Source organism: Zonotrichia albicollis, chromosome 8 (genome assembly GCF_047830755.1).
Source record: "Zonotrichia albicollis isolate bZonAlb1 chromosome 8, bZonAlb1.hap1, whole genome shotgun sequence".
In the NCBI taxonomy this organism is placed as follows: Eukaryota; Metazoa; Chordata; class Aves; order Passeriformes; family Passerellidae; genus Zonotrichia; species Zonotrichia albicollis.
Window position 1 is genome coordinate 27,631,939 of NC_133826.1, and position 22,840 is coordinate 27,654,778.

At 52.6% G+C, this 22,840-nt stretch overlaps 2 protein-coding genes across 4 annotated transcripts in view; one reads left to right on the top strand and one right to left on the bottom strand.

The window, feature by feature from the left end:
* The first annotated feature begins 2,890 nt into the window (after positions 1-2,890).
* Positions 2,891-13,139, top strand: TOR3A (torsin family 3 member A). Its single transcript, XM_074546360.1, has 6 exons — positions 2,891-3,454; positions 3,792-3,905; positions 4,537-4,802; positions 5,333-5,508; positions 7,374-7,498; positions 7,922-13,139. Exons 1-6 carry the CDS (start codon positions 3,154-3,156, stop codon positions 8,170-8,172), a joined length of 1,233 nt encoding a protein of 410 aa, XP_074402461.1. The 5' UTR covers positions 2,891-3,153; the 3' UTR covers positions 8,173-13,139.
* The window catches only part of ABL2 (ABL proto-oncogene 2, non-receptor tyrosine kinase), a 43,139-nt gene continuing 32,729 nt past the window's right edge, over positions 12,431-22,840 (bottom strand). For all 3 annotated transcript variants that reach the window (XM_074546358.1, XM_026795377.2, XM_026795376.2), the window contains exons 5-11: positions 22,115-22,199; positions 20,349-20,526; positions 19,592-19,776; positions 19,190-19,342; positions 18,290-18,379; positions 16,978-17,151; positions 12,431-16,489 (exon numbers count right to left, since the gene is read on the bottom strand). In XM_074546358.1, coding sequence (XP_074402459.1) covers positions 14,793-16,489; positions 16,978-17,151; positions 18,290-18,379; positions 19,190-19,342; positions 19,592-19,776; positions 20,349-20,526; positions 22,115-22,199 — 2,562 coding nt within the window. In that variant the 3' untranslated portion in view covers positions 12,431-14,792. The remainder of the gene's footprint in view (positions 16,490-16,977; positions 17,152-18,289; positions 18,380-19,189; positions 19,343-19,591; positions 19,777-20,348; positions 20,527-22,114; positions 22,200-22,840) is intronic.

Genomic DNA, 22,840 nt, shown 5'->3' on the forward strand with positions numbered 1-22,840 from the left:
GGTGGGCTGAACGTGTGAAGTGTTTTGCTGCTGTGTCTCCCAGTTCCTCCTCTGCTAATGGCTGTCAGTGGCATTTACTCCAGTCATGTATATCCAAAAAATGCAGATGGTTTGCCAGAGCCTTGTTGGTAAGGAAGGAAGGGTGTCCCAAAGGGATACAGAAATAAAACACACCTAGATTGAGGTGTGGTTCTGCCCATGCATCCCATGGCCCTGCATCTGCTGGGCATGGAACCAGGAGCTGGTTCCAGGAGCCAGGGAGGAATGCTGGGTTGTCAGGGGGTCTGTAGAGCTGCAGGTGCTCGTGGCTGCCTTGCTGAGCTTTTACTGGGATGGACAGGTCACTGCTCCCCCAGAGCAGAGCTGTACTCAGGCTGCAGCAGAGCTTTTCCTAGTGCCCCAACAGGGAGTGTTTCAGAGGCAGGAGGTGAGATACTTCTGATCTCAGGGATCTTTGACCTGCCCTGTAGCATCAAATGGTGGTGTGAAACCTGTTTTGCTTTAAACTAGAGTTTCTCACTGAAACTTCAGATTTCAACATTGTTGAGTTCTGTAAGAAGTGCTTTCTGGGGTTTATTTTGAGGGTTTTGTGGGGGAGGATGTTCTGGGATTTTTTGTTTCCTAGCATTGTGTGCTGGCAGTAACTTTTCCTTTCCACCATCTCTATTTTTGAGGTGCCAGTTTTCTCAGGGAGCAGGACAGGATTCTTGCTTGTGTATGAACAATTCAACAGCTACAGATGCTTTTAAGTTCTGACAGGCAGAAACTGGCAGTTGAGAGCTGTTGTTCCAAGCACTTTGTTGTGCTGCTGCTCTGTATTTTTGGAGTGGTTTGCCATAGTAACAGAGTGAGAATTTGTATAACTGGGAGATTTTAGTGTTTCTGATTATGTAATGAATGTACTTTTACAAAAGAATGAACACAAACAACTTTGAGCTAATGGAGGACCAAAGGGGGTTGAAAAGAAGCACTTTCCCTTAAGTCCTCAAATCCTTTCCCTACAATTTTTTTACTGAATCTGAAAATTAGGAAAAGAAGTCCTTAGTTCACATATCCCAAGTGTGGAGCTGGTGATTGGTTCTTTGTAGAATCTCAATATTTTTAAGAGACTGGGGATAGATAGGACTTTGTGGGGGAAAAAGGAAGGAGGGGAAAGGACTCATACCCTTTATTTTAGATCTTTCTTTTATTTAGTGATCTAATCCTTAGCTGTTTTATACTGAGCTCTGGAGAGAGGCTCTTCTCCTCCTGCCTTCTGTCAGAGCACAGAAGAAAATGCTCTATGAGAATGGGGAAAAAAACTAAAAGATGGGTGCATGGCATTTCCCTGGAGAGCCTGTAAATGAAATTCTGGACTGTGAGGTTCCCTCTGAGTGTTTGCTTGTCCCAAGCTGCACTGGGGTGTGGAATAAGCCACACATAACCATTTCTTGTGGTGCTTTTTCTCTTCAGAGGGCAGCTGAGCTGAGCTGAGGTGAGGTGGTGGAGCCTTAATCAGGAGCTTGCTGCTGACCAGGACTGACTGCCTGGAATAACCAGCTGTGAGTGACAAGCTGAGCATCCTCCCATCAGTTCTGGGGCTGTGCAGCTGCCTCTGCTGCCAGCCTCACCTCAGGATCAGCAAACTGCACTTGGGGTTTCAGCAGAGCAAGGGAAAACCCATGTGCTTCCTATCCCCCTTCAGAGAATCCCAGAATGACTGGGGTTGGAAGGGACCTTAAAGATCCCCCTGTTCCAAGCCCCTGCCATGGGCAGGGACACCTTCCACCAGACCAGGGTACTCCAAACCCCATCCAGCCTGGCCTTGGACACTTCCAGGGCTGGGGCAGCCACAGCTTCTCTGGGCACCCTGTGCCAGGCCCTCCTAAAGAGCTGGTTTTCCTTCTGGCTCCCACTATCTGCTGCACTTCGGCAGGGCTGACATCCCAGGAATTATACCCTGAGCTAGTGCAGTGTTGGACAGTCAGTTTATCCTTCAAAATTTTCTTTTTTCCTTTGGAACATGTAACCATCTATTTTTTATGGCATCTGTCCCTTTTAATAAGCCCTTTTCAGCTAGAGCAGTTATCCTGGGTGGGCAAAGTTTGAATGTTCCAGCTATGAATTTTTATAAATCTGTATAAATGCTTGAGGTACCTCAACTAGTTTCTAGAAAGGCTGACAGCAGGGTTTTTTTTTTTTTTTTTGCTATGGCTACAGCAAGTTTGATTTAAATTTATTTCTTTAATGCATTATTTTTAGCTCTGTTTAAGTTGTTGCAAGTGGGGTTCAGGTCTCAGCCTCACTGTTTTTGTAGGTGAAGGGGCCGTTTTGTTGGTCCCAGTATGTGAAACGCTGCTGTGTAATATTTGCAGGCACCTGTAGATGGTGATGCGCTCTGCTCCACGCCTGGGCTGCATCCCCCCTCCATCCACCTGGACCAGGCAACTACCGGGCTGGATTAATTCTATTTATGATCCTCCTTACTTTTATTTTTCTGAGCATGTGGGATAACCTTGAAATCCTTTCTATTTCGAAAGCCTTTTGGCCTTGAGCTCAAGATATCAGGACGGCAGGCAGCCAACGCAGCCTGGACAGCCCTGCTGCTCCCCCGCTGCTCCCTTGTTTTTATTTCCTCGTCTTTTATTTTTGTGTCCCCTTTGAAAGGACACTGAGGAACAGCTGCCTCAATGTCCTTTTCTCCTATGTCTGCGGCTGCACAACCTCAGCCGAGCCGCTGGGCAGTTTAAAATCCAGATCTTTGCCTTCCCCAGGCGTTCGTTGCCGGTGCCGCAACTCTGTGGGAGGCGGTGGCCGGGAGCCTCCTCCGCCCTTCCCCTCACGGCCGGGAGCCACCCGGGCCCTCCCCAGCCCTTCCCCTCACGGCCGGGAGCCTCTCCGGGCCCTCCTAGCCCTTCCCCTCACGGCCGGGCCGGACCCGGGGCGGGGCCGCAGCCGCCGCTGGCCCCGGGTTTGGCTTTTGTCGCGTCCCCGTGGCTGCGACGGCGACAGGGCAGCCACGTCTGGCCAGGGCCGGCACCGCCCGCGGCTGCTCCCAGCAACGCCTCAGGAAGGGAGGGCGGCTCGGGCCAGGCCGGCCGCGGGGCCCAGCGGGGCCGGGCCAGGCCCACTCCATTACCGGGCCCTCTCCATTCCCGATCCCTCATCGCTGCCATGGGCCCGGCCGGGCTCCCGGCCCCCCGCGGGCTCGGCTGCTTTGTGCTGGTGCTGCTGCTGCTCCTGGGCGGCTCGGGCAGCCCCGGGACAACGCCACCGCCCCGGGCGCCCTGGGCAGAGGAGCAGGGAGCCGTCCCGGAGGGGGCACCGTGGGGCAGGGTGAGGTACGAAGCCGTGAAGAAGCATCTGGGAGCTCTCTCCAAGCACTACTGGCAGTACCTGGCGTGCAAGGTGTGGCAGGAGGGCTGCGAGGAGGAGGAGAAGCAGCAAGGAGAACGAGAGGCCAGTCCCATCCCGGGTAAGCGCCTTGCTCTGCTCTCTCCCGTGCCCCGGAGGGAACAGCAGATCCAGACCTTGCTGTGGCCCCGGCTCCTGGGGCGCTGCCCTACCTTCCCGAGGTGGCTGCCCCGGGCATCTCCCTCCTTGGCACACCCCGGGATGAGACGCTTGCACTTCTTGGGCACTCGGAGCCGTCTCGGGCTGCTGGCAATTCCGAGCTCACTGTCCCTCCCCACAGCCAGGGCTGCCCGCAGGGACATGGTTGAGTCCCTGCACCTGGGAGAGGATTGCCGTGAGCCCAGAATGTAAAAAAGCCTTTCCTGGAACTTCTCTGCTCATTCTGCTCCCGTTTCCAGGCTGGGGCTTTCCTCTGGTGGGCCAGGACTACCTGGAGATCCTCTCTGCCTGGTACTGCAGCTTCGGCAAGTGCTGTGAGACAGGAGACTGCAGGATCATCAACAACATCACAGGTAGGGGCTGTGCTGCTTTGTGGCTTGTTTTGAGGCTTTTTCCCTGTTAAAGTGTATTCTAGAACGTTAGTAAAGGGCTTTTCTGAGTGGGGTGCTGAGCTGTGGGAGGGTGAGAGGCTGAGCTCAGTCCTGTGTCCCATTTGAAGTTCTGAGACCAAAGAGTTTGTTCCTTACTGCATAAGTGTATCTGCTCCAGCTTGCCATGAGTCCTGCCTGCATCCCATAGCTTCCAGGCACATATAGCAGGATCCAAACTGGCTCAGGACCCTGCCCTAGGTCGGGAGGGCACACTGAGACCTGTGTGTAAGCCATGAGTAGGTGTCTTTGTGTTTGCTGTCCCTGAGAGTCCTGGGATGCAAACCCTGCACTGGGAGCTTGGGAGGGCCTTTGGGCATCGGTGCTCTCTGCAGCTGCCAAGCATCTCTGCCTTTTCCTAAAGGAAAAAAGGAGTCAGTGGAAGATTTGTGTCTTTTTGGGGCCAGAGGCTGATGTAGGCAGGGCACAGGCAGCCTGTCCTTTAATGCCACTTCACAGTCCCCTTGGCCAGGCATCCCTGCCACGTTTTCTCCTCTTACCCCCACGTGCAGTAGCAGTGCTGGCAGGTGGAGCTGAGCCTGTGCTCTCTGTGCAGGGCTGGAGGCAGAGCTCAATGGGCAGCTGCACGGGCAGCACCTGGCCAAGGCCGTGGTGCTGCGGGCGGTGCAGGGCTTCCTGCAGAGCCCACGGCCCCCCAAGGCTCTGGTGCTGTCCTTCCACGGCTGGTCTGGCACGGGGAAGAACTTTGTGGCTCGCATGGTGGCCACTCACCTGTTCCGGGACGGGCTGAGGAGTGACTGTGTCAGGGTGTTCGTGTCCCTGCTCCACTTCCCACACCACAACTACGTGGACTCCTACAAGGTGAGAGCCAACAGCAGGGATGGTCCTGTGGGCTGGGCTGGAGTTCATGTCCATGTGGGGCTGTGCCTTGGGTTTATGGGTAAAACTGGGTCCCACAGCACTGGCTGGTCACTGCTGAGCAGTGCCTGCACAGCCTCAGGGCTTCCCCCCTCTCCCACTCTGCCCATGAGCTGTGTACAAGGAGTTTGGGACACACCAAAGAGCTGAGTCCTAGTGTCAAAGGGATATCCATGTTACTTACTGCCATGCTCAGGAGTAAAAGCTGCAGGGAGGGGTTTGGGGGCAGGAAGCCATTGCTCAGAGATGGGCTGGGCATGAGTCTGTTAGTGGCAGGGGGGGTGGCTGCCTTTGCACCACTTGATGTCTTTCTTTCCTCTTTCTTTCACTTATTAAACTAATGAATCTCACCTCACTCGTTTTCCTGCCTTTGCTCTTCCTGTTGTCTGCCCTGTCCTGCTGGGTGGGAGGGGATGGAGCAGCTGTGGGGTCCCAGGGGATGCCAAGGTTCCTGAGTGCCCTCGCTGCTGCAGGCCCAGCTGCAGAGGCAGATCAGCGAGACCCTGCAGCGCTGCAGGCAGGCCCTGCTCATCTTCGACGAGGCCGAGAAGCTGCACTCCAACCTCCTGGATGCCATCACACCCTTCATGGCTCAGCGCACCCACAAGGGCCAGGCAGATCAGCAGAGATCCATCTTCCTCTTCCTCAGGTGATTTCTGGTCCCCAAGTAATGGTGTTTGTCCCCAGAGGTGTGTGATGCAAGGGGCTGGGGTGGCAGGGAGGGCACAGGTACCTCATTCCCTCGTGGTGGTTGCCTCCATGTTCGGTGTTACCTGTGGATGCTGGGCATCCTCCCTGGGAACATCTGCAGGAGGAGCTGAGGTCCAGCTGGGCTGGGACACCTGAGCCAGAGTCTAGATTTGGAGGCAAGGAAGCACAGTCAGTTAACACAGTGTCACCCTGCCCAGCTGGGCAGATGTCACACTCCAGGGAGCAGAGCTGGGGCTGAAGGCCTTGGTGGGAAGTTGCCGTGCATTGTGAGGAGCTGGGGAGTTCCCACTGCCTGGCTGTGGCTTCAGACTGAGGTGCTGTGAGGCTGATCCTGGCATCAGCACAGCCTGGTTTACTTGGTTCCTTTCCCAGGAAGTGCACCCCAGCACTGTCTGGGATGCAGCTGGAGGGAGAAATGGGACATCTCAGAACCAGGATGTGAGGCAGGCACCTGACTGAAGTGCCCCTAAAGAGTGAGCGATCAGGATCAGCATCTTGGGCCTCCTTCAGTTTGGGAATTGCAGCCTTGGGCTTGGCTCTGGCAGGGCTGTTCCTGGTGGTTGGAGGTGAGCAGAGCATTCCTCCTCCACTTCCACCATCCAGGCAAGGGTTCCAGCCTCCCAGCTCGGTGCTTCCCTCAGAGAGGTTTCCCTGTGTGTGCCCAGTGCCTGTGGAGCTCCCCTCACTCTGCTCCCACCTGTGTGCAAGGGGCTGTGGTGCAAGGGGCAGGCCCTGCCCTGTTGCTCAGCAGGGGTGGACGTGGCCCAGCTGCACAGGGCAGGTCAGGAATGTCACAGTGTCAGCAGGCAGAGGGGAGCAGGGGGCTCTGAACTGCAGCAGTGTCACCCCAGGGGTTTCATCACTCCGGTGGCAGTGTGACACTGACCTGCTTTAGCAGGGATGGCTGTGCCCCAGGGCTGCTGTGGACACTGGCACAGTCCTGCACATGGGGTGGGGCTGGCTGCCTGTCCAGCCTAAAGGGGCTCTGGGTTGGGAGCAGGATCAGTACAGGCTGTTTTCTCCCTGTTTTCTCCCTGACACTGGGTGGAGGCATGGTGGGAAACAGTGGTGGCTTTTCAATTTTCCCTGCCTACCTCAGTTTGGGGTCCAGAGCCTCTGACAGGAGGGTGAGGTGCAAGATCTGTGCCTCCCACTGCCTGTCTGCCTCCCACCCACACTGCATCCAGCTCGTTCCCAGTTCACTGGGGCATTTGGGGCTTGGGACAAGCCCCTCACCAGCACTTGGTCCTTTCCTGGACCTGCTTTCCAGGATGAAGGGCTGTCCTGGGACCCTCAACAGCTGCAGGACCTTGCAAACCCCACCCCAGAGCTGCCCCCATGGGTGTCCAGAGGAGCCCTTAGGTGGGAGCTGTGTTGCTGCTTTGTCCCATGGGCAGAGGATGCTGTGCCAAGTCCTGGGCTGTCACTTGAATCCCTGTCCTGGACCTTTACTTCCAGTGGGACTCCTGCCACGTGCTCTGCCCTTTAATCTGGACTTTGTGGTGGCTTGTTCAGTGTTTGGTGTGGAGCCAGGTGTCACCTGTAAGTTTGATGGCTTCCCAAGCCAGGACAGGGGTCTGAGGGAGATGGGGGATCCTGCTGCCCCTGGCAGGATGGCAGAATGACAGACAGCTGCAGGGATGCCTGTGGAAAGGGGCTCTTTGGGAAGAACACTGGCCCTCCATGTGCTGGTCCTAGACAGCAAATCCTCTGTTGCCAACAGCACTGCTGGGGCCTGCCTGCAGGGAAGGTGCTGGCAGCTCTCTGGGGGAAATCCTGAGTGACCTTCCTCTGTGTCCACAGCAATCTTGGTGGCAACACCATCAATGAGGTGGCCCTGGAGTTCTGGCGAGCCGGGCGGGCGCGGGAGGAGATTCCCCTGGAGCTGCTGGAGCAGCGGCTGCGCCTGGAGCTGCAGGAGGCTGCAGGTAAGGGCTGGGCTTGCCTGGGGGCTGTGGGCAGGCTGCTGCAAGGCTGCTGCAAGGCTGCCCCTCTGCAGTGTCCCATCCAGTGTGTGCCACACAGGGCTGTGCTGGGGGAACAGGCCCTCACTGCAGGGGTTGTTGACAATGAGAGCTCCAGCCTTGTCCCTGTGAGCCAAGAGGCTTCGGGCCCCTTCAGGCCTGAGAATGGCTGGGGCAAGAGGCAGCTCAACCTCACAGGGCAGTGCTGAGGCTTCTCTGGGGCTCCAGGTGCCTCTTGGTGTGACTCCTAGACACGCTCTGTGCTCACAGTGCTGAGCAGCTCTGCACTAGGGGGTCCCACTGGATGAGCCCCTCGGAGCCAAGCTTGATGGGATGATGCTGTCAGGTGAAGCTTCTGAGTTTGCCTTGTCCTTTGCTGTGCTCCAGAGAACAGCTATGCCCACAGGCAGCTCCTCAGGGAGAAGCTGATCGATTTCGTGGTGCCGTTCCTGCCCCTGGAGTACCAGCACGTCAGGCTCTGTGCACGGGACGCCTTCCTGGCCCGGGGCCTTCCCTACACCGAGGCAACGCTCGACCAGGTGGCCCAGATGATGGTGTTTGTCCCCAAAGAGGAGAAGCTTTTCTCTGCACAGGGCTGCAAATCCGTGCCCCAGCGCATCAATTACTTCCTTCCTTGAACACCAGGGGGACCAGACGTTCTGCACTCCGGGAGCTGCTGCTCTCTTTGCACAGGGTCAGAGGCAATGACCCAGCCAGGAACTTGCACAGGGGCTTAACAGAGACTCAAGCCCCCCAGAGCTGTTGCAAGGAAGGAGGTGCATCCTTTACTCCTGGGATGTGGGGACAGCCTGTGCTTGGCTGCTTTGGGAGCCTGTCTGCTGTTCTAAGTCCCTTCTTTAGCTGGAGGGGTGATGTGGTTCTGCTGACAGATGCTGTCCATATGAGTGGGAACTGGGAATGTCCAAGTCCCTGTTTTGTTGCTGTGTGGTGACGGGAGGCCTTGGACAGGCTGGTCCTGTTGAGACAGTGTGGCCAAAGCCACATCCCTGTCTCCAATTTTCTCTGTCATTTTCCAACATCACACAGAACTTTGCAGGAGTAGGGTTTATCCCCTCTGTTGCTCTCATGCCTTTCTAAGGTGTCTGCTGCTCAGGGACACATGTGCCAGGACTGCAGTCTGTGCAGGGAAAAAAGGACTGAATAATCTCCTCTGGAGATGCCAAATCCATAGCTCTCACCTTGGAGTGTCCACCTCCCACTGGAGTCTTCCGTTGTATGGAAGCAGCTGCCGGCTGAGGGGAACTTCTGCTGCAGTTATTTTACTGAGCAGGTTGGTGCAGAGCCCATTGCCTTCACTGCAGAGCCAAAAGGGGAGAGAACTCCTCTGCCCAAGGACAGAGGGCAGGTGAGGAGCATGGTGGCTGAAGCATCAGGCTGCAGCTGAGTGTGAGTTTTCATGGATGCAGTAAAAGCTTGGGGTTTTTGCCTTCCTTTTTTCGTTTTTGCCTTCAGTACATTTCATGCTGTGGCTTTTTGGCTGGTACAGTATTATTATTATCATTATTACTCCAAGGGGCTGTTTGCTGTCTGGGTACTGGCCAGGTGATAAGTGTGTTGCAGCAGCTCCAAAACATTTCATCAGCGTTACGGGAATCGCTCTGTGACCTCTGGGTCAAAACTCCCTTCCAACAGGGCTGTGCTGGCCAGGAGTGACACAGCCCCTGCCAAGGACAGGGCTTGGCTTCCCAGCCACCCCCGGGGGGACCTTTGGTCTATTTTAAGCCCTGACCCATTTTGTGGTGCCAGTGATGAGCAGTGTGGCCCCTGGGGAGGAGTGACCAGACAGACACGTCGGGCCCTGCAGCCTCTGAGCCCCTGCTTCCCTCCAGGCCCTGTTACCTGAGGAGGGGCCACAGCCCCAGGCAGAGATGGGCCTGCTGCTCTCCCACTGCTCAGCCAGCGCAGCTGCCTTGACCCAGCTGTGTGGAACTGACCCTGGGGCTGTGCCAGGGGGGTGAGCAGGCATTTCTGACACTGGGCTTGTGGTTAATGTCAGGTGTCAGAAACCTGGGAACCGTCAGGGTGATGCCTCCAGCTGGGACAGGGAGGCTGCTGCCTCACAGGACACGGCTCCGCTTGTGTTTGGTCACCTGGGCAGAAGTTTAGCAAGCTGTGTGCTGAAGGTCAGTAGCCTAAAGGTTGTGTGTGCAAGCCAGGATAAGCCAGGATTTTTCCTGAATGTCAAGAAGTGTTCAGCTGGGTTAGGCTGCCCCAGGCTGGGGTGGCAGGAGGTCACTGGGGACTGGTTTGAGGGGGGCATGGAGCAGCTCTGGCTGTGGCTGCTGAGGGAGGTGGGGGTGACACTGACAGGGGCGAGGCCAGAGCTGCACTCTGCTGGGGCACCTGTGTGTGTGTCACACCTGGGTGAGCTCTGATCAGCCCCAAACAGCAGCAGCTGCTCTCTGACCACACCAGGGTCACACCAGTTTGGTTCTAAAATAAAGATACTGCTTTTACTGCAACCTGCTGGAATTAAATTATCTCTCATTTGAACAATTTTTTCTACCCAAATGAAAGAGCTTCTGGTTAGGACTGAGCAGTTTCAAATATTCATTGAGGGGAAAAAAAAACCCCAGCATCTACTCAAGTGGTTTTTGCCAATAAAATATTGCAACCTTTATTTAAAACAAAATGCAAATTGGCAAAACTTTGTGGAACGACAGGCAAAGAGGCCCTTCCAAGGCCTTATTTACATCAAGTTTAACACTGTTCGCAGTTCACAGTCAGACGATAGTGAGAGAATTAAATTAGAAAAACAACCAAAATATATTACAATAACAATTAAAAAACAAAAACAGTTGACAACACTGCTAAGAGTGATTGGTGATTAACGTGATTCATTTCAATCCATTCCTGCCCTCAAGGAGTTCACTACCGATACAAACAGTGCCGTGTGAGCCCAGCAGGCTCCACCTCCCGTGCACAACAGACACGTGGGGAAGGAAGAACGACCTCCTTTGGTACAGACATTGCTTAGCCTGGAGCTGGGAGAAACAGATCCGTGTCCCAGAGCCTCCTGGGACCTGCTACCAGAGAATGGGCTGAGGGCTTTGTTCCACACTCCAGGGAGGAGCAGCGCCACCCCAGCAGCCTCCACACGTGCTGCAGTTGCCTTAAGTGTCCCTGCCAGCTCCCGGGGGCAGCAGGGCTGAGCTGTGTCCCAGAGAAGGCAGCAGCCTGGTGGCTTTGGAAGCACCATCCTGGGGGGTCACTGGTGCCTGTCGGTGCTGTGGATGCCCGGAGGCCACGCCTGCCTCAGGTGAGTGGTAGCACACGGGGGCTGGGGTTGCTCTGTGGCTGCAGTGGGCCCCACGCACGCCTCAGCCTGCTGGGGAGGGGCTGCTCTGTCTCCACCGTGGGGTTTGGCCCCCTGTGCCCCACAAGCCCCCCAAAGCACCGTGACAGATGTCACCCTCGTGTCTGGCCGTGGCTCACAGACACAGGGCCAGTGGCACCCAGGACAAAGCCCTGAGGGGGACAGGCACAGCCTCCTGTCTCCCTCCCTGCTGTGCCATCAGCAGTGCTGCTCCCTTCCATTCCCCATTCCCACTGGCTGAATCTGGTGCAGTCCCAAGACCCAGACTCGCAGCTCAGCCTCACCCTGCCCACACTAATGAAGAACATGACTAAACCAAGTGCACCACTTTGGGGTTAGGAGGGGTGTACAGTGCAGGAAGAAGAGAGAATTGCACCTGTGAGTCAGCTGATTCCCACAGTGGTAGGAAGAGAAAGTGCCCCCCTGAGCTCACTCTGTGCTTTGTGCTTGGCAGCAGCAGGCCCGTGGGTGCCTCCCCATGGCAGAGACAACTGCTTTAAATTCTGGCCCACAGCAGTGCAAGAGAGCCAGCCCAGCTCCAGCTGTGCCCCACAGCTGTCTGGCAGTGCTGAGGAGAAGAAACAACGGGACTTCTGCCTTGTCCCCTGCCCCAAACCATGGAGCAGGAAGTGCTCTTCCCTGGGACAAATAATGGGGTTTGTTCCTTTGCACATCTGGAGCCAGGCTGAAAGCAGAGAATTGGCCACAGTGGAGACCTTTAAGGCTGAAGAGAAAGGCAGACCTAGCTAAAGGGAGAGGGAATGGTAGAAGTCCTAGAAGCAGCAGTGGAAGCAAAGACAACTGGATGGTAATTTACAGCAGAAGCAGCTTTCCCAGATTCCTTTTGCTACCCTGCCAGAGGGCAGGGCAGCATTGCAGTTTGGGAATAAAACACCCTAGGGCAGCAGAAGTCCCAGCAATCCCACAGCCTTCAATTTAGGGGGAAAAACCTGTCAAGTCAGCACTACCTGTGCCACAATCTGCCCACCTGATGTTAGATGGTAGGTGAGGGCAGGGAAAACACTCCCCATGAGAGTGACAATCTCCAAATTCCACCAGCCTTTGATTTTGCACCACAGGCGGGGTCAGAGCTAAACACTCCTGTGTGGGGCACAGGGGTTGTAGAGTCTCTGTGTTGGAGATGCCCAAAAGCTGCCTAGACATGGTCCTCACAGGTGACTCCTGGTGGCCCTGCTTGGGAGAGTGTTTGGACCAGCTGATCTCCAAAGTTCCCTCCAACCTCAGCCATTCTGTGACTCTGGAAAAGCATTTGGATACTGCCCTGTCCCACTGGCCATCTCTGCTGCAGGGGCAAGGAGAAAATGGGGCACCTGGAAGGAAGTGGGGATGGCCCACAGTGTTCATTGGGACACAGCTGCTTTCTTCTGCAAGAGGGGAGTTCTAGTAGTTAGAAATTCCATATTGCTATTCTACCACTTTTGCTGTAGCTTTTCTGGAAGACTGGCATTTAGGGGAAAAAAAAAAAGTTTATTTCAAAATGCTCATCAGAACTGGGCTAAACTTTAAAATGTTCTGGTTAAAATTCCTCTCCCCTGGAATCCCTTCAGTTCCAGCCCATTTGTCCCAGGCTGAGCAGCAGTGCAACCATGGAACCACGTGATGGCCTGCCAGCATGACCTGCCCTTCTGCCCCCAAGGAAGGAGAGCCCCCCACCTTCTAAATGCTTCTGACTGTTTGACAGGCCCTGTGAAGCAATGCCACAAGGCACCTTCCCTTTGCAGGTCACCTTTCCCAGGCAGTCAGTTGGGATGCACGCCTTCCATGAAGATGGCTGAAAGAGATAAGGTAAACCACAAAAGCCCTCAGTAAAGTCTAGGAGATAAGGGGTTGGTGCTCTGCCTGTGGGGAGCCTTGGGACATCTCAGGGCTGCAGGGATCAGGAATTGCCACCTCAAGGGTTGCTTGGGTCCTTTCCCCCCAGCACTTCCCTTCCTGGGCCAGAAGCTCACTGGTCCATTGTACCTCACATGCTGCTCCTCTGCTGTGCCTCCACACACCCTGAAACAACTGTGCTTAGCTCAGACCAGAAATGAAATGAGGATTCTCAGCACATTTAGTAAGATTTTTCCAGGCCTGTCTCGCTATGCTCTGTGGAAAAAGCAGGGACACTTGCTGAGACACCCAGCCTGCTTCCAAGCACCACCACGTGCTTCTAGGCAGAAACAAAGTGCCCATCCTCTAAAGTCACACCCGTGCCACAGCTCCACTCTGAATGCTCAGACTAAAAGCAGCACAGCCACACTTCAAGTTTAGAAAGCATTTTAGCCAAAAAAATAAAGGCTTAAGGTGCAAAGCAAGCAAGACCTCTATCACCAGCAGCGTGCAGTGAGCAGCAGCATGCAGGCCAGGTGTATTTGGAGCCAGGTTTCAGGCCTGTTTCCTTTCCTCTCCAAACCTGCAACTGAGCTCTTCCTACTTGCCAGTACATTCACACCTTGGGGAGCTGTGCACAGACACAGAGCAGCTTTCTGAGGCCACACCAGTCTGCAAACAGCACCAGCACCAAGGATGACAACACCAACCACTCAGCTGCTCTCATTCTGGGGTTGTCAGAAGGCATCAGAGACCCACTGGGAGCCCTTCAAGGCAGAGCCACAGCTTTTGTTGCCACGCCTGAGGCACAGCAGTGCACAGGTTATGTGCACATTCCCTACACCACAGTGTAGGAATCTGGTCTAGCCTTTAAAATATGGGAACAAATCCATGGAGATCCCTGTGGTGTTTCCTGTGTGCTGCCATACTTTATCACCTTGGGATGCAGAGAAGCTGGAAGCCTGTGAGACAGTAAACACCAGAACAAATCCCAGGAATCTGGCAGTGTGAAGGGTAGGGAGAGGTGCAGGGAATCCTGCAGCTGTAAGGACACATGGTGGGCAGCCTGGGCTGTACTTTCTCATTCTCCAGCTGGCCTGCAGTGCTGTGACTGCTAAAGGAATGTGGAGAACAGCCAGGGGGGCAGAGGCTCTGCCTTACCTACCATGGGTCCTCACGGTGATCACACTGAACTGGGGGGTAAACGTGGTAACAAGTTAAAAACAATCTAGAGCTTCAAAAAAGGAACAACCCACCCACCCCAACAACAACACTGGCAAGTTGTGCAAGAGCCCCAAACTACTCAAAAATGACCATCAAGCAGCACCTGTGCTAGACCACTAGAAATAGGTATCAGCTGAGTGAAGGCTGTGTGGTGGGAAGGGGAATTCCAGTGGTAAGTCTGCCCAGCATCCCTGACACTTCCATTACAATGACAATGAGAACGTGGTGGATGAGGTGGACAGGAGGGAAAAGGGACAGTTTCATATATTAACTAATCTTGCAGTTCTCACTACAGCAGCAGCAGTGCTGTGGAAGTTAAGCCATCCAGACCAGTGCATCCACCTCCAGCAGCTCTGAATACTGTCAGTGCATTAGACCTTTCCCCCAGCTGTACATGCCCCCCTCTGGAGCTGCTCTGCCCTCAGTACCAGCAGAGCCCCAGTGCCTTTCCTTGGCCTTGACAGGACAGCAGAGCACAGGTGAGAGCAGCCAGGGTGGGATCTGTGCAGCCAGGCAGCTGCAGCCAGCCCAGGGCTCCGCTGTCATCCCCGACCTGCCCAGAGGGAGAACCTGCCGTGGGTTCTCCTGCCTCTCCAGGGGAGGAGAGGGAACTTTCTTTCCCTTGCTGTACCAAGCTGATCAGCCTGGCTAGGTAGGGACAGATCCTTGATGTTCTGCCCCTTACAGCTTTAATCTACCCTCTCCATCCCCAATTTTTTGAGATGAACCTGTAAACGTGAGGAGAACTCAGTGATCTGAGGTACTTCACATACTCAAGTATCAGTCTTTCCTTTTGAAAGCATCAGTACAGAAAAACAGTCCCGCCCTCCCCGTGTGTGTTTCTCTTACCCAGATTGACAGTAGCTACCTTTGCACCACATCACTGATTTCTTGGACACATGACAATAAGTTATTAAGGACGGGGTTCGCCCCGTGGACTCCAGCGGCCGTCGAGGACACCTGCAGCTCCTGCAGGCTCAGTTCCAGTTTGCTCACGGCTTCCCGGAAGGCGAATTTGTTGCGCGTGTGGGGGATGCAGTCCACGTAGCCTGAGCAGTAATCCAGCAGCTGGTGCCCCGTGTCCACCAGCTGGCTGTTGGGCGTGGGCTCGGCGATGGCGCTGGACAGGAGATCGGCGCACTCCAGCAGCGCCTCCTTGCTGATCTTGTCTGCGGGGATTTTCTCGGCCGCCTGCTTGGTCTTTCTCAGCGCCACCTTGGCGCCGGCCGTGCCGTTGGCCATTTTCACTGGGGAGGTGGAAGACGTTGACGGAGGCACTTGGGGCGGAGGCATCACGGGCCTCCCGGATTTTCCACCGACAGGTGCTGCTGCTGCTGCTGCCTTCTTACTCCCTTCGCTGGGTTCCAGTCCGTGCTGCGCTCCCGCCGCGCTGCTCGGCTCTTCTGCCGCGTCCGAGCAGGCAGCCGGCTGCTGGAGGAGCCGCATCACCGGTGGCGGAGGTGGAGCACACTTTGGTTTTACCCGTCTGGGCCGGTCCCTGTCGCCGGAAGAAGTGACCTGATGCTCAGATAAGAGCTTAAATTTATTACCCTGAGAGTCTGTGCCAATGAGCTGCACGTCTGCTGGAGTGTGTTTTAGAGTGGGTGAGATTAGGACTGGCACTTTGTGGTTATGAGTGGTTGGAAGTATTGCTGCAGCCTTTACCGGAGATGACCACCCCGGCCTCTCGCCATCCTCAAGGGCCCCTTGTCGTGGGCCGCTGGTTTTTTCCTTGCCCTTAGGAACTGCCACCAGCCCCGGACCCTCCTTTTCTTCCAACGCGGAGGGAGTTCGAAAAGGGAGCGCTGTGGCACCCCTTGGCAAGAGCTTTGCTTTTGGTCTCTCTCTGGTCAAAGCAGGGCCTTCTTCAAACCTTTTGGCAATCAGGTCACCGGCCCTCTCTGTGCTCTCATCGGGCTGGGAGGAGGTGGACACAGTCCGTTCCAGCTGAATTTTTGACCTCTGGGAATTTCTGGGAAGGGTCATTGCCATCCTATCCTGCTCTGGAAGCCCTGAGGACATGGAAGATGTAGAGTTTGACCTTGGAAAAGGCTTTGAAGCTTCTTCATTGCCTGTGGGTTTTCCTGCTCGCAAACCCAGCGTCTTTTTAATCAAGCGTGGCGTGAAGAAGCCAGTGATGCCCGACCACCCTCCGCCAGTGCTCACAGCCCCAGCACTGCTGGGCCCAGTGCCCTCCTCGCCGTAGAAGGTTCTCTGCACAAAGCCCCCTCCGTAGCACTTGGGGGGAGCCAGGCTCGTGTCCTGCGGTGCTGGAGCAAAGGAGAACCCGTCCACGTGCTGCAAGGAGGCCACAGAGGAAAAGTTACCCGTCAGCTCGTATTTCTTGTGGGGCTGGTTCTCCATCTCCCGGAAGGAGCTGCTGCGCTTGGGAGGCGTGGGAGCGTTCCTCTTCTTCATGAAGGAGCTGAAGAAGCCCCCTTTCCTGTCCCTGGTGAACGTGGTCTCTTTGGCATCCTCCAGGAGGCTGCTGGGGGACTTGTCCCTCTGCTTGCGGGGCAGCGCGGGGGACCCGCCTGCTGGCTGTGTGCTTCTGATGAAACCTGGCCAGGAGAGACAGTGTCAGTCTGGACAATCTACTGCCATTTCCACCTCCCTGTCCTGCACTGGCTTTTACAGGCCTGGTGTATTTACCTGCCCAGGTGCTGCAGAGATAGAGTGAGGGAGGAAGCAAGCACTTGTATTTTATCTTTTCTTTACTTTTTTACATTTCTGTATGTGACTTGTCTATACTGAGAAGGCCACTTTGGAGAGAGAGGTCAGAAAAGAGCTGCTCTTTTCTTTCAGTTTATTACTCCCTTACCATAATTTTCTGCTCCTTTCCAAACACCCTAAGTATGGGAGAAAAATCTCTTGCTGCATTGTTAACTTCAGTTTTGAAGCAATCACTTAAACAAGAGCAGCAAAACTGAATTTGAAAGAAGAAATACAATGGGATTTACTAAAAGAACATTGAAAAAACTACTTGCTAGTAAATAATTCGCACAGCAGCACAAAGCATGCCCACGTCAGGTTGCTCTTTGTGTCACACCTGGTGCTGAGCTGGATGCTGAGTGCTCCACAGTGTCCTGTGCTCCCTCAATGTTCTCCTTGTTCTCTGCCTGCTTCTTCAGGGTCCTTGTCTTGGAGGGGAGCATGGGTAAGCGGGGCAGGTAAGGAACTATGGATGAGGATGAGGCCGTTCTTCCAAGCTCCTCTGCTACCTCTGTAAGGAAAAAAGGGAACAGTCAATAACAGAGATCAGAAAAGGCAGAGGGAAAAAAAACCTGGGTCTTTTCATGGAAGAGATCCGTGACTGAGTAACACGTAGTTTATGGATTTAGTCTTTGTTCAAGTCTAGAAGTATTTAGGGTCAGGTGTTTTTCCTAACAACCTTCCTTACACCTATATAAATTCAGGAAAAAAAAACCAGCAGTGGTAGGATCTGTACCAGGGTCTATTAAAGGCTGCTCAAGAGCTAAAGGCAGCACTGGATGCATTTGCCTGTCTTTAATCAAGGTGCCTCCTACTGATGCACCCCCAAAGTTGTGTCCTCCCTGGATCTGGGTCTAAGCTGGGTCTAAGCACTGTGTCCCCCTAGATAAGAAATGAAGATTGCATGTCAACAATAGGTCAAGAAAAAGGAAACAAACACAGGAAAAACCCCACAACCTCCTGGCCACACCCAGCTTGGCATTTGTGTGGCCACTGGATGTGTCTATTACAGATCCTCACTGGTAAAATTCCATCTGGTGTCTTTTTGCTGTAGCAGGGAAGTTGATGGATCAGTTGCATATTTAATTTAAAAACTGAGCAGAATGCTCTGACATTTCTGCTTGTCTGCTGAAAAGTATCACATTCCTCACCAGTATTTACCTCCTGGTAGATTATATTTCAGACTTGAGCTGCACAGATTTGCTCCTAGAAGTAGCTAAGCAGAAAATCCAGAGATTAAAGCAGACTTTGTTAAAAGTGGAGGCTGGTAGAATAATATTTCATGACCTAATTGCTGCAGTCAGCAAGGGACCGTGATATGCATACATCTTTCTCTCTCTCCATCACTTACTATTCCTCACTCTTCAGCCTGGAAAACAAGAGATTTCCTCTTGACAATATTCTTTAAATCAGCTCTTTGGCATTTACTGCTCAAATGAAATTACACTGTTCCCTGCACTGGCATGTGTCTGAACATTATTCAGTATTTATGAAACAAGTTATTTATCCCAATTATGGCTAAAAGAATAAGGGATGGAGCTCCATTTCAACCCCACTGCCAGCAGATGAGCCTTAAGGGCCCATCCATGAGACACAGCACTCTGGGATAACCTCCAGTGCTCCAGGAAGAAAACAATAGCAGCTCTCACCCTCTGAGATGCTCGAGTCGTGGAACATGGTTTCAAAGGCCTGGTGGGTCTCAGCAAAGGAAGGTCGGTCTGGTGGGTTCCACTTCCAGCCTGCAATGCCACAAAGCAAAATCTCAGAGCCTGAAACAGGGAGATGAACTTTTCTTCTGTCCAAGCAGACAGAAAGTAGTCACACTCTGACCCACTGTTAAACAGGCTTTAGAGTCATTCACAGGTGCTGACTCATGGCAGCAGTTAGCACTCTACTGAATCCTCACAGACAAATAATGAGAAGGAACCAATTCTAAAAATCCCAGCTCTCTGCCAGCTCTGCAGGTTTTTCTGATCTCCCCATCCCCCTTTCTGAATTGTTTGGCCAAAGGACAATTCTGTATTTGCTACCCTGGCTGCTTGGACTGAACACATAACTGAGTATGTAAAGCTTCAGGCACCATCCTGCTCCCATGCTCTTAATATTTCAGGCAGAAATATTCTTTTCTTTTCCAAAAGAAGGATGTGTGGACCTTTGGGGAAAAGAGGAGGAGAGTGCCTTGATCCTAGATGGAGCTTGGGAAGTTACAGAAGAGTATCATGATGAAAAGTGTAATTTCTGCAGTCAGAAATCTGCACTAGAAGGATATATTCTGGAAGCACTGTCTGCTGGTATCACCACAGGGTCTGGGAAGTGACTGGCATTCTGCTTGTTTTGCATTATGATCATATGAATTCCCAGCTTTTGGGCTTTTGTCAGCTTCCTTAAGGTTTTTTAAGCAGTAATATCCTTCATCATTCCCCACCTTCTTTGTTTCACTGCTGACGCCCAAGCTCACTGTGACGTGCTGAGGATCAGGTATTGCTGTTAATTCCAGATTCCTCCCACCTTCCCAGGCTTTATCCCCACAAGTGGAAGAAGATACTCACATGCCCTCATCAGCTCATACACCTTGGGAGGGCACCCCTCTGGCTGCTCCATCCGATAGCCCTTTTCCAGCAGATCATACACCTGAGACAGGTCAATGCCTGGGTATGGTGACATCCCATAGGTAGCAATTTCCCATAACAGCACCCCAAAGGCTGCAAAAGGAGGAAAGCAAAATTCCTGGTCATAAGTCTGCACTATTGTTGTTCATTACTCTCTGGCCTTCCTTGCAGGTATTTCAGGCCAGTCTACATGGAGATATCACATGTTATTAATTCATGAACTTCTGGCCTGGCATGTGACTCTCTTCACAAGGGTTTCTGCCCAGGCCAGAAAGCAAGTTATTGTCTGGGAGAAAAAACCAAAATGAAGAAGAAAAGGGCACTGAAGGTGAGTTTTCTTACCCCACACATCTGATTTGATTGAAAAGGTGTTGTAGGCCAGGCTCTCAGGAGCTGTCCATTTGATTGGGAACTTGGCCCCAGCATGGGCTGTGTAGGTATCACCAGTCATGAGTCGGCTCAGGCCAAAGTCAGCCACCTTCACCACGTGGTTTTCTCCAACCAAGCAGTTCCGTGCTGCCAGGTCCCTGTACAAAGGAACAAAGGACACCACTGCAGCAGGAGCAGGGCTTTGGAATGCACTTTTGGGGCTCTGCTGCCCTGGATCAGGAAGTGCTCTCTGTATACAGCAGGTAGAGGCAAGGTGAGTATTGCCCTGAACAGTGTCAGAAATGGAGTGGATTTATTCTTAGGAGCAATGAGGTAAATCTGGATTAGGATTAACTTTTTAAATTCTATGAAGTTTTCAGTAATGGTGGCTGTTAACAGTGTCAAGGATAGGATGGGATAGGATGGGATCAGCAGCTCATCACACACTGGTAACAGGTTTATGGCATTTATCTACATTTCAACAGAACTTTGGGTAGGCACTGTCTGCACACAGGTGTTGCCAGGCAGTTGGGCACAAGATTGCTATGAAAGTCCTGGGGAAAAGCTATTGGAAAACAGCAGTGAAGCCACCAGAGCCAATGGATGAGCCAGTGTGAATCCTAGCTGTGGCAGAAACCTCCCCAAGAGCTGGAATTCCCAGCCCATCATTCTGGTGGCCTGTTTATCACTGCAATCTGAAACTGCACCAGCTGAACACGACCTCCCCCACCTGTGGATGAAGTTCTTCTTCTCCAGGTACTCCATGGCAGAGGAGATCTGGGTGGCCATGTAGAGCAGCACGACGGCGCTGACCTCCTCGCGGTTGCACTCGCGCAGGTAGTCCAGCAGGTTCCCGTAGGGCATGTACTCCGTCACGATGTAGAACGGGGGCTCCAGGGTGCACACACCTGCAGGCAGCAGCAGGTGAACAGAGCTTCCCTTCCTCACCACTGCTCCTCATTCAAGACTGCCTTTTGTACCACTGAGTGCTCCTCTGGGAAAGTGAAGATTCCCATGCACCCAGGTCACTGCAGCCCAAAGTCAGGGCTTCTGTCTGTTTTTCTCTCCATCCACTTTATGGCTAGAGAGAAACATGTCTATGAAAGCGCCACTATTCCCATCGAATATTCATGAAGCAGTAGTTCTGTTCTTTGAAAGGTTACAGAATGAAAAAAGAGGAATTATGAACACACAGTTAGCTTTTTTTCCCCTCTCTGCCTTCACAAAGCTGAAGAGTGGCCAACTGGAAGCAGGTACCTGTCAGCTGGCAGGATTTCCAGGCTGAAATGTCACTACAGAGTAATGTGAGGCGCTCCCACGTGCTGGGTAGGGAATCAGCACGGTGGGACCCACTCCTAGAGCAGCATTCTCACACATTCCTGGGATGACTCCTTGCTACAGTCACCATACAAAGCATGTAAAGGCGGAGGAGGAGGGCAACAGGATACTCTTGTCACAGCTCTGGGATCCCCCTGCAGCTCTTTACACATTCAGGAGTAAAGCACTGTGCACCAGAAAGAGCAAAAATGCACTTCTCTGGTGACAAATCTCTGAGCTGCTGCTCCTGGAACCAGACAGGGCTGGCACACACTACATCTGTGCCCTGTTTTTAAAGTGGGTACAGAACAGTTGCCATTAGTAAAAGCCTTCACACTCTTCACATTTCTCCTTTCATCCTAGGCTTGGCTTGACAGCTCTGCTTCTGAAAGTGCCAGAAATCCAGAGGCAATTAAACACTAGTAAAGGTTTAGGGTGTCTCCTTAAGAATCTTTGTGCATGTGGATTTAACAGCTATGCAAACTATTTAATAATGATCATCATATCATGCATCTGCCAGTGAGACAACAGGGCACAGTCACCATGTACAGCCTGTGGATTTTTTCCAGTCCTGGGTTGTTTGATCTCATGTACTTATTTGGTGATACACAGAGTTCCTCACAGCAGCAGCAATCTGGTGTCTTCTGCCTAATGATGGACTAATTTGTTCTTTTCAATGCAGCTTTTTCTGTAAATGTCTCTGATTTGAGAAGTATGGAGAATGGTATTTGTTGTGCTTCCAACAGAATTTTTCATTTCACTTTGAATTTTCTTACAATTCTCTCCTGTTCTCTCAGAAAAATAAGCCACAGAAAATTATTCTGTAAATCTGATTTAACAGAGCAGAGAAGGAATCTGAACCTGATCACTGAACGCTGGAGCCTGTTAAGGCCAAGGACACAAAGCAGCAGGAGGCTGATATTACAAACTTTTATGTAACAGTCGTGCCTCAACAGCAAAGTTGTCTACTAATGTAAGTGACTGTATTTGATGTTTTATTTAAAATTAGTGTCTCTTAGCTCCAGTATTACATAAAGCTGTCAAAAATACCACCCTATAACCTGACCTGATTCATAAAGTTATATAAATACAGAAAAGCTGCCACTGCATTTAAACCAGGCAAGTTTCTGCCAAAATGAAGACTAAGTAAGAACACAAAGAGCAAGGCATTTCACTCACCTAACAACTGCACTAGATTTGGGTGCTTGATCTCCTTCATCACAGCAGCTTCCTTCAAGAACTCTTCCACCTCCATGGTATCTTCCTAGACAGACAGAGAGGCAAAAGAAGGGAACATTTACTTTCATGACCAAGGTCTGGTTAACACATCCTGGTTGAATATAAATGATGGCATCTTTGTCTCCATTCTGCTGTTTTGGCTTTTACCAAAGCAAACTGTACCAGCCCTGAACAGCTGCCTGGCTGTACTGCAGATGATCTGCAGTACCCTGGCAGGGCCAGGCTTGCCCATTTGGTGTTGTGGTTGGTGAGAGGAAGACTCTCAGGATCACTGACTTTGTTCTCCTGTATAACTATAAAAATTAACCTACTCAGGGGCCACTTAGAATTGCAATTGTTAATGTTGAAACAAACAAGGTTTTGAAAAGGAAGAGAAATGGAGAGGCTGAATCTTTTCAGGAGTGGAGGAAGCTTATAGAAGGTATTTTCTACATCTTTGATTTCTTAAAGCCTCCACAGCTCCTCTGACACTGTTCAGGGCAAAGCTCACCTTGCCTCTGCCTGCTGTATACAGAGACCACTTCCTCATCCAGGGGAGCAGGGCCCCAAAAGTGCATTCAAAAGCCCTCATGTAACCATTTCTATTGGTCTGACTTGGACATGCAGCTCCTGCAGGGCCAAAATTCCAATTTGTTTCTAAGCCACGTGCACTGGTGTAAATTTGAT

Excerpts from the sequence above, each read along its gene's own strand:
- TOR3A (XM_074546360.1), top strand. The coding sequence starts at position 3,154 with ATGGGCCCGGCCGGGCTCCCGGCCCCCCGCGGGCTCGGCTGCTTTGTG. Across the intron at positions 3,455-3,791 it reads AGAGGCCAGTCCCATCCCGG|GCTGGGGCTTTCCTCTGGTG; the intron begins GTAAGCGCCTTG and ends TCCCGTTTCCAG. Across the intron at positions 7,499-7,921 it reads GGAGCTGCAGGAGGCTGCAG|AGAACAGCTATGCCCACAGG; the intron begins GTAAGGGCTGGG and ends GCTGTGCTCCAG.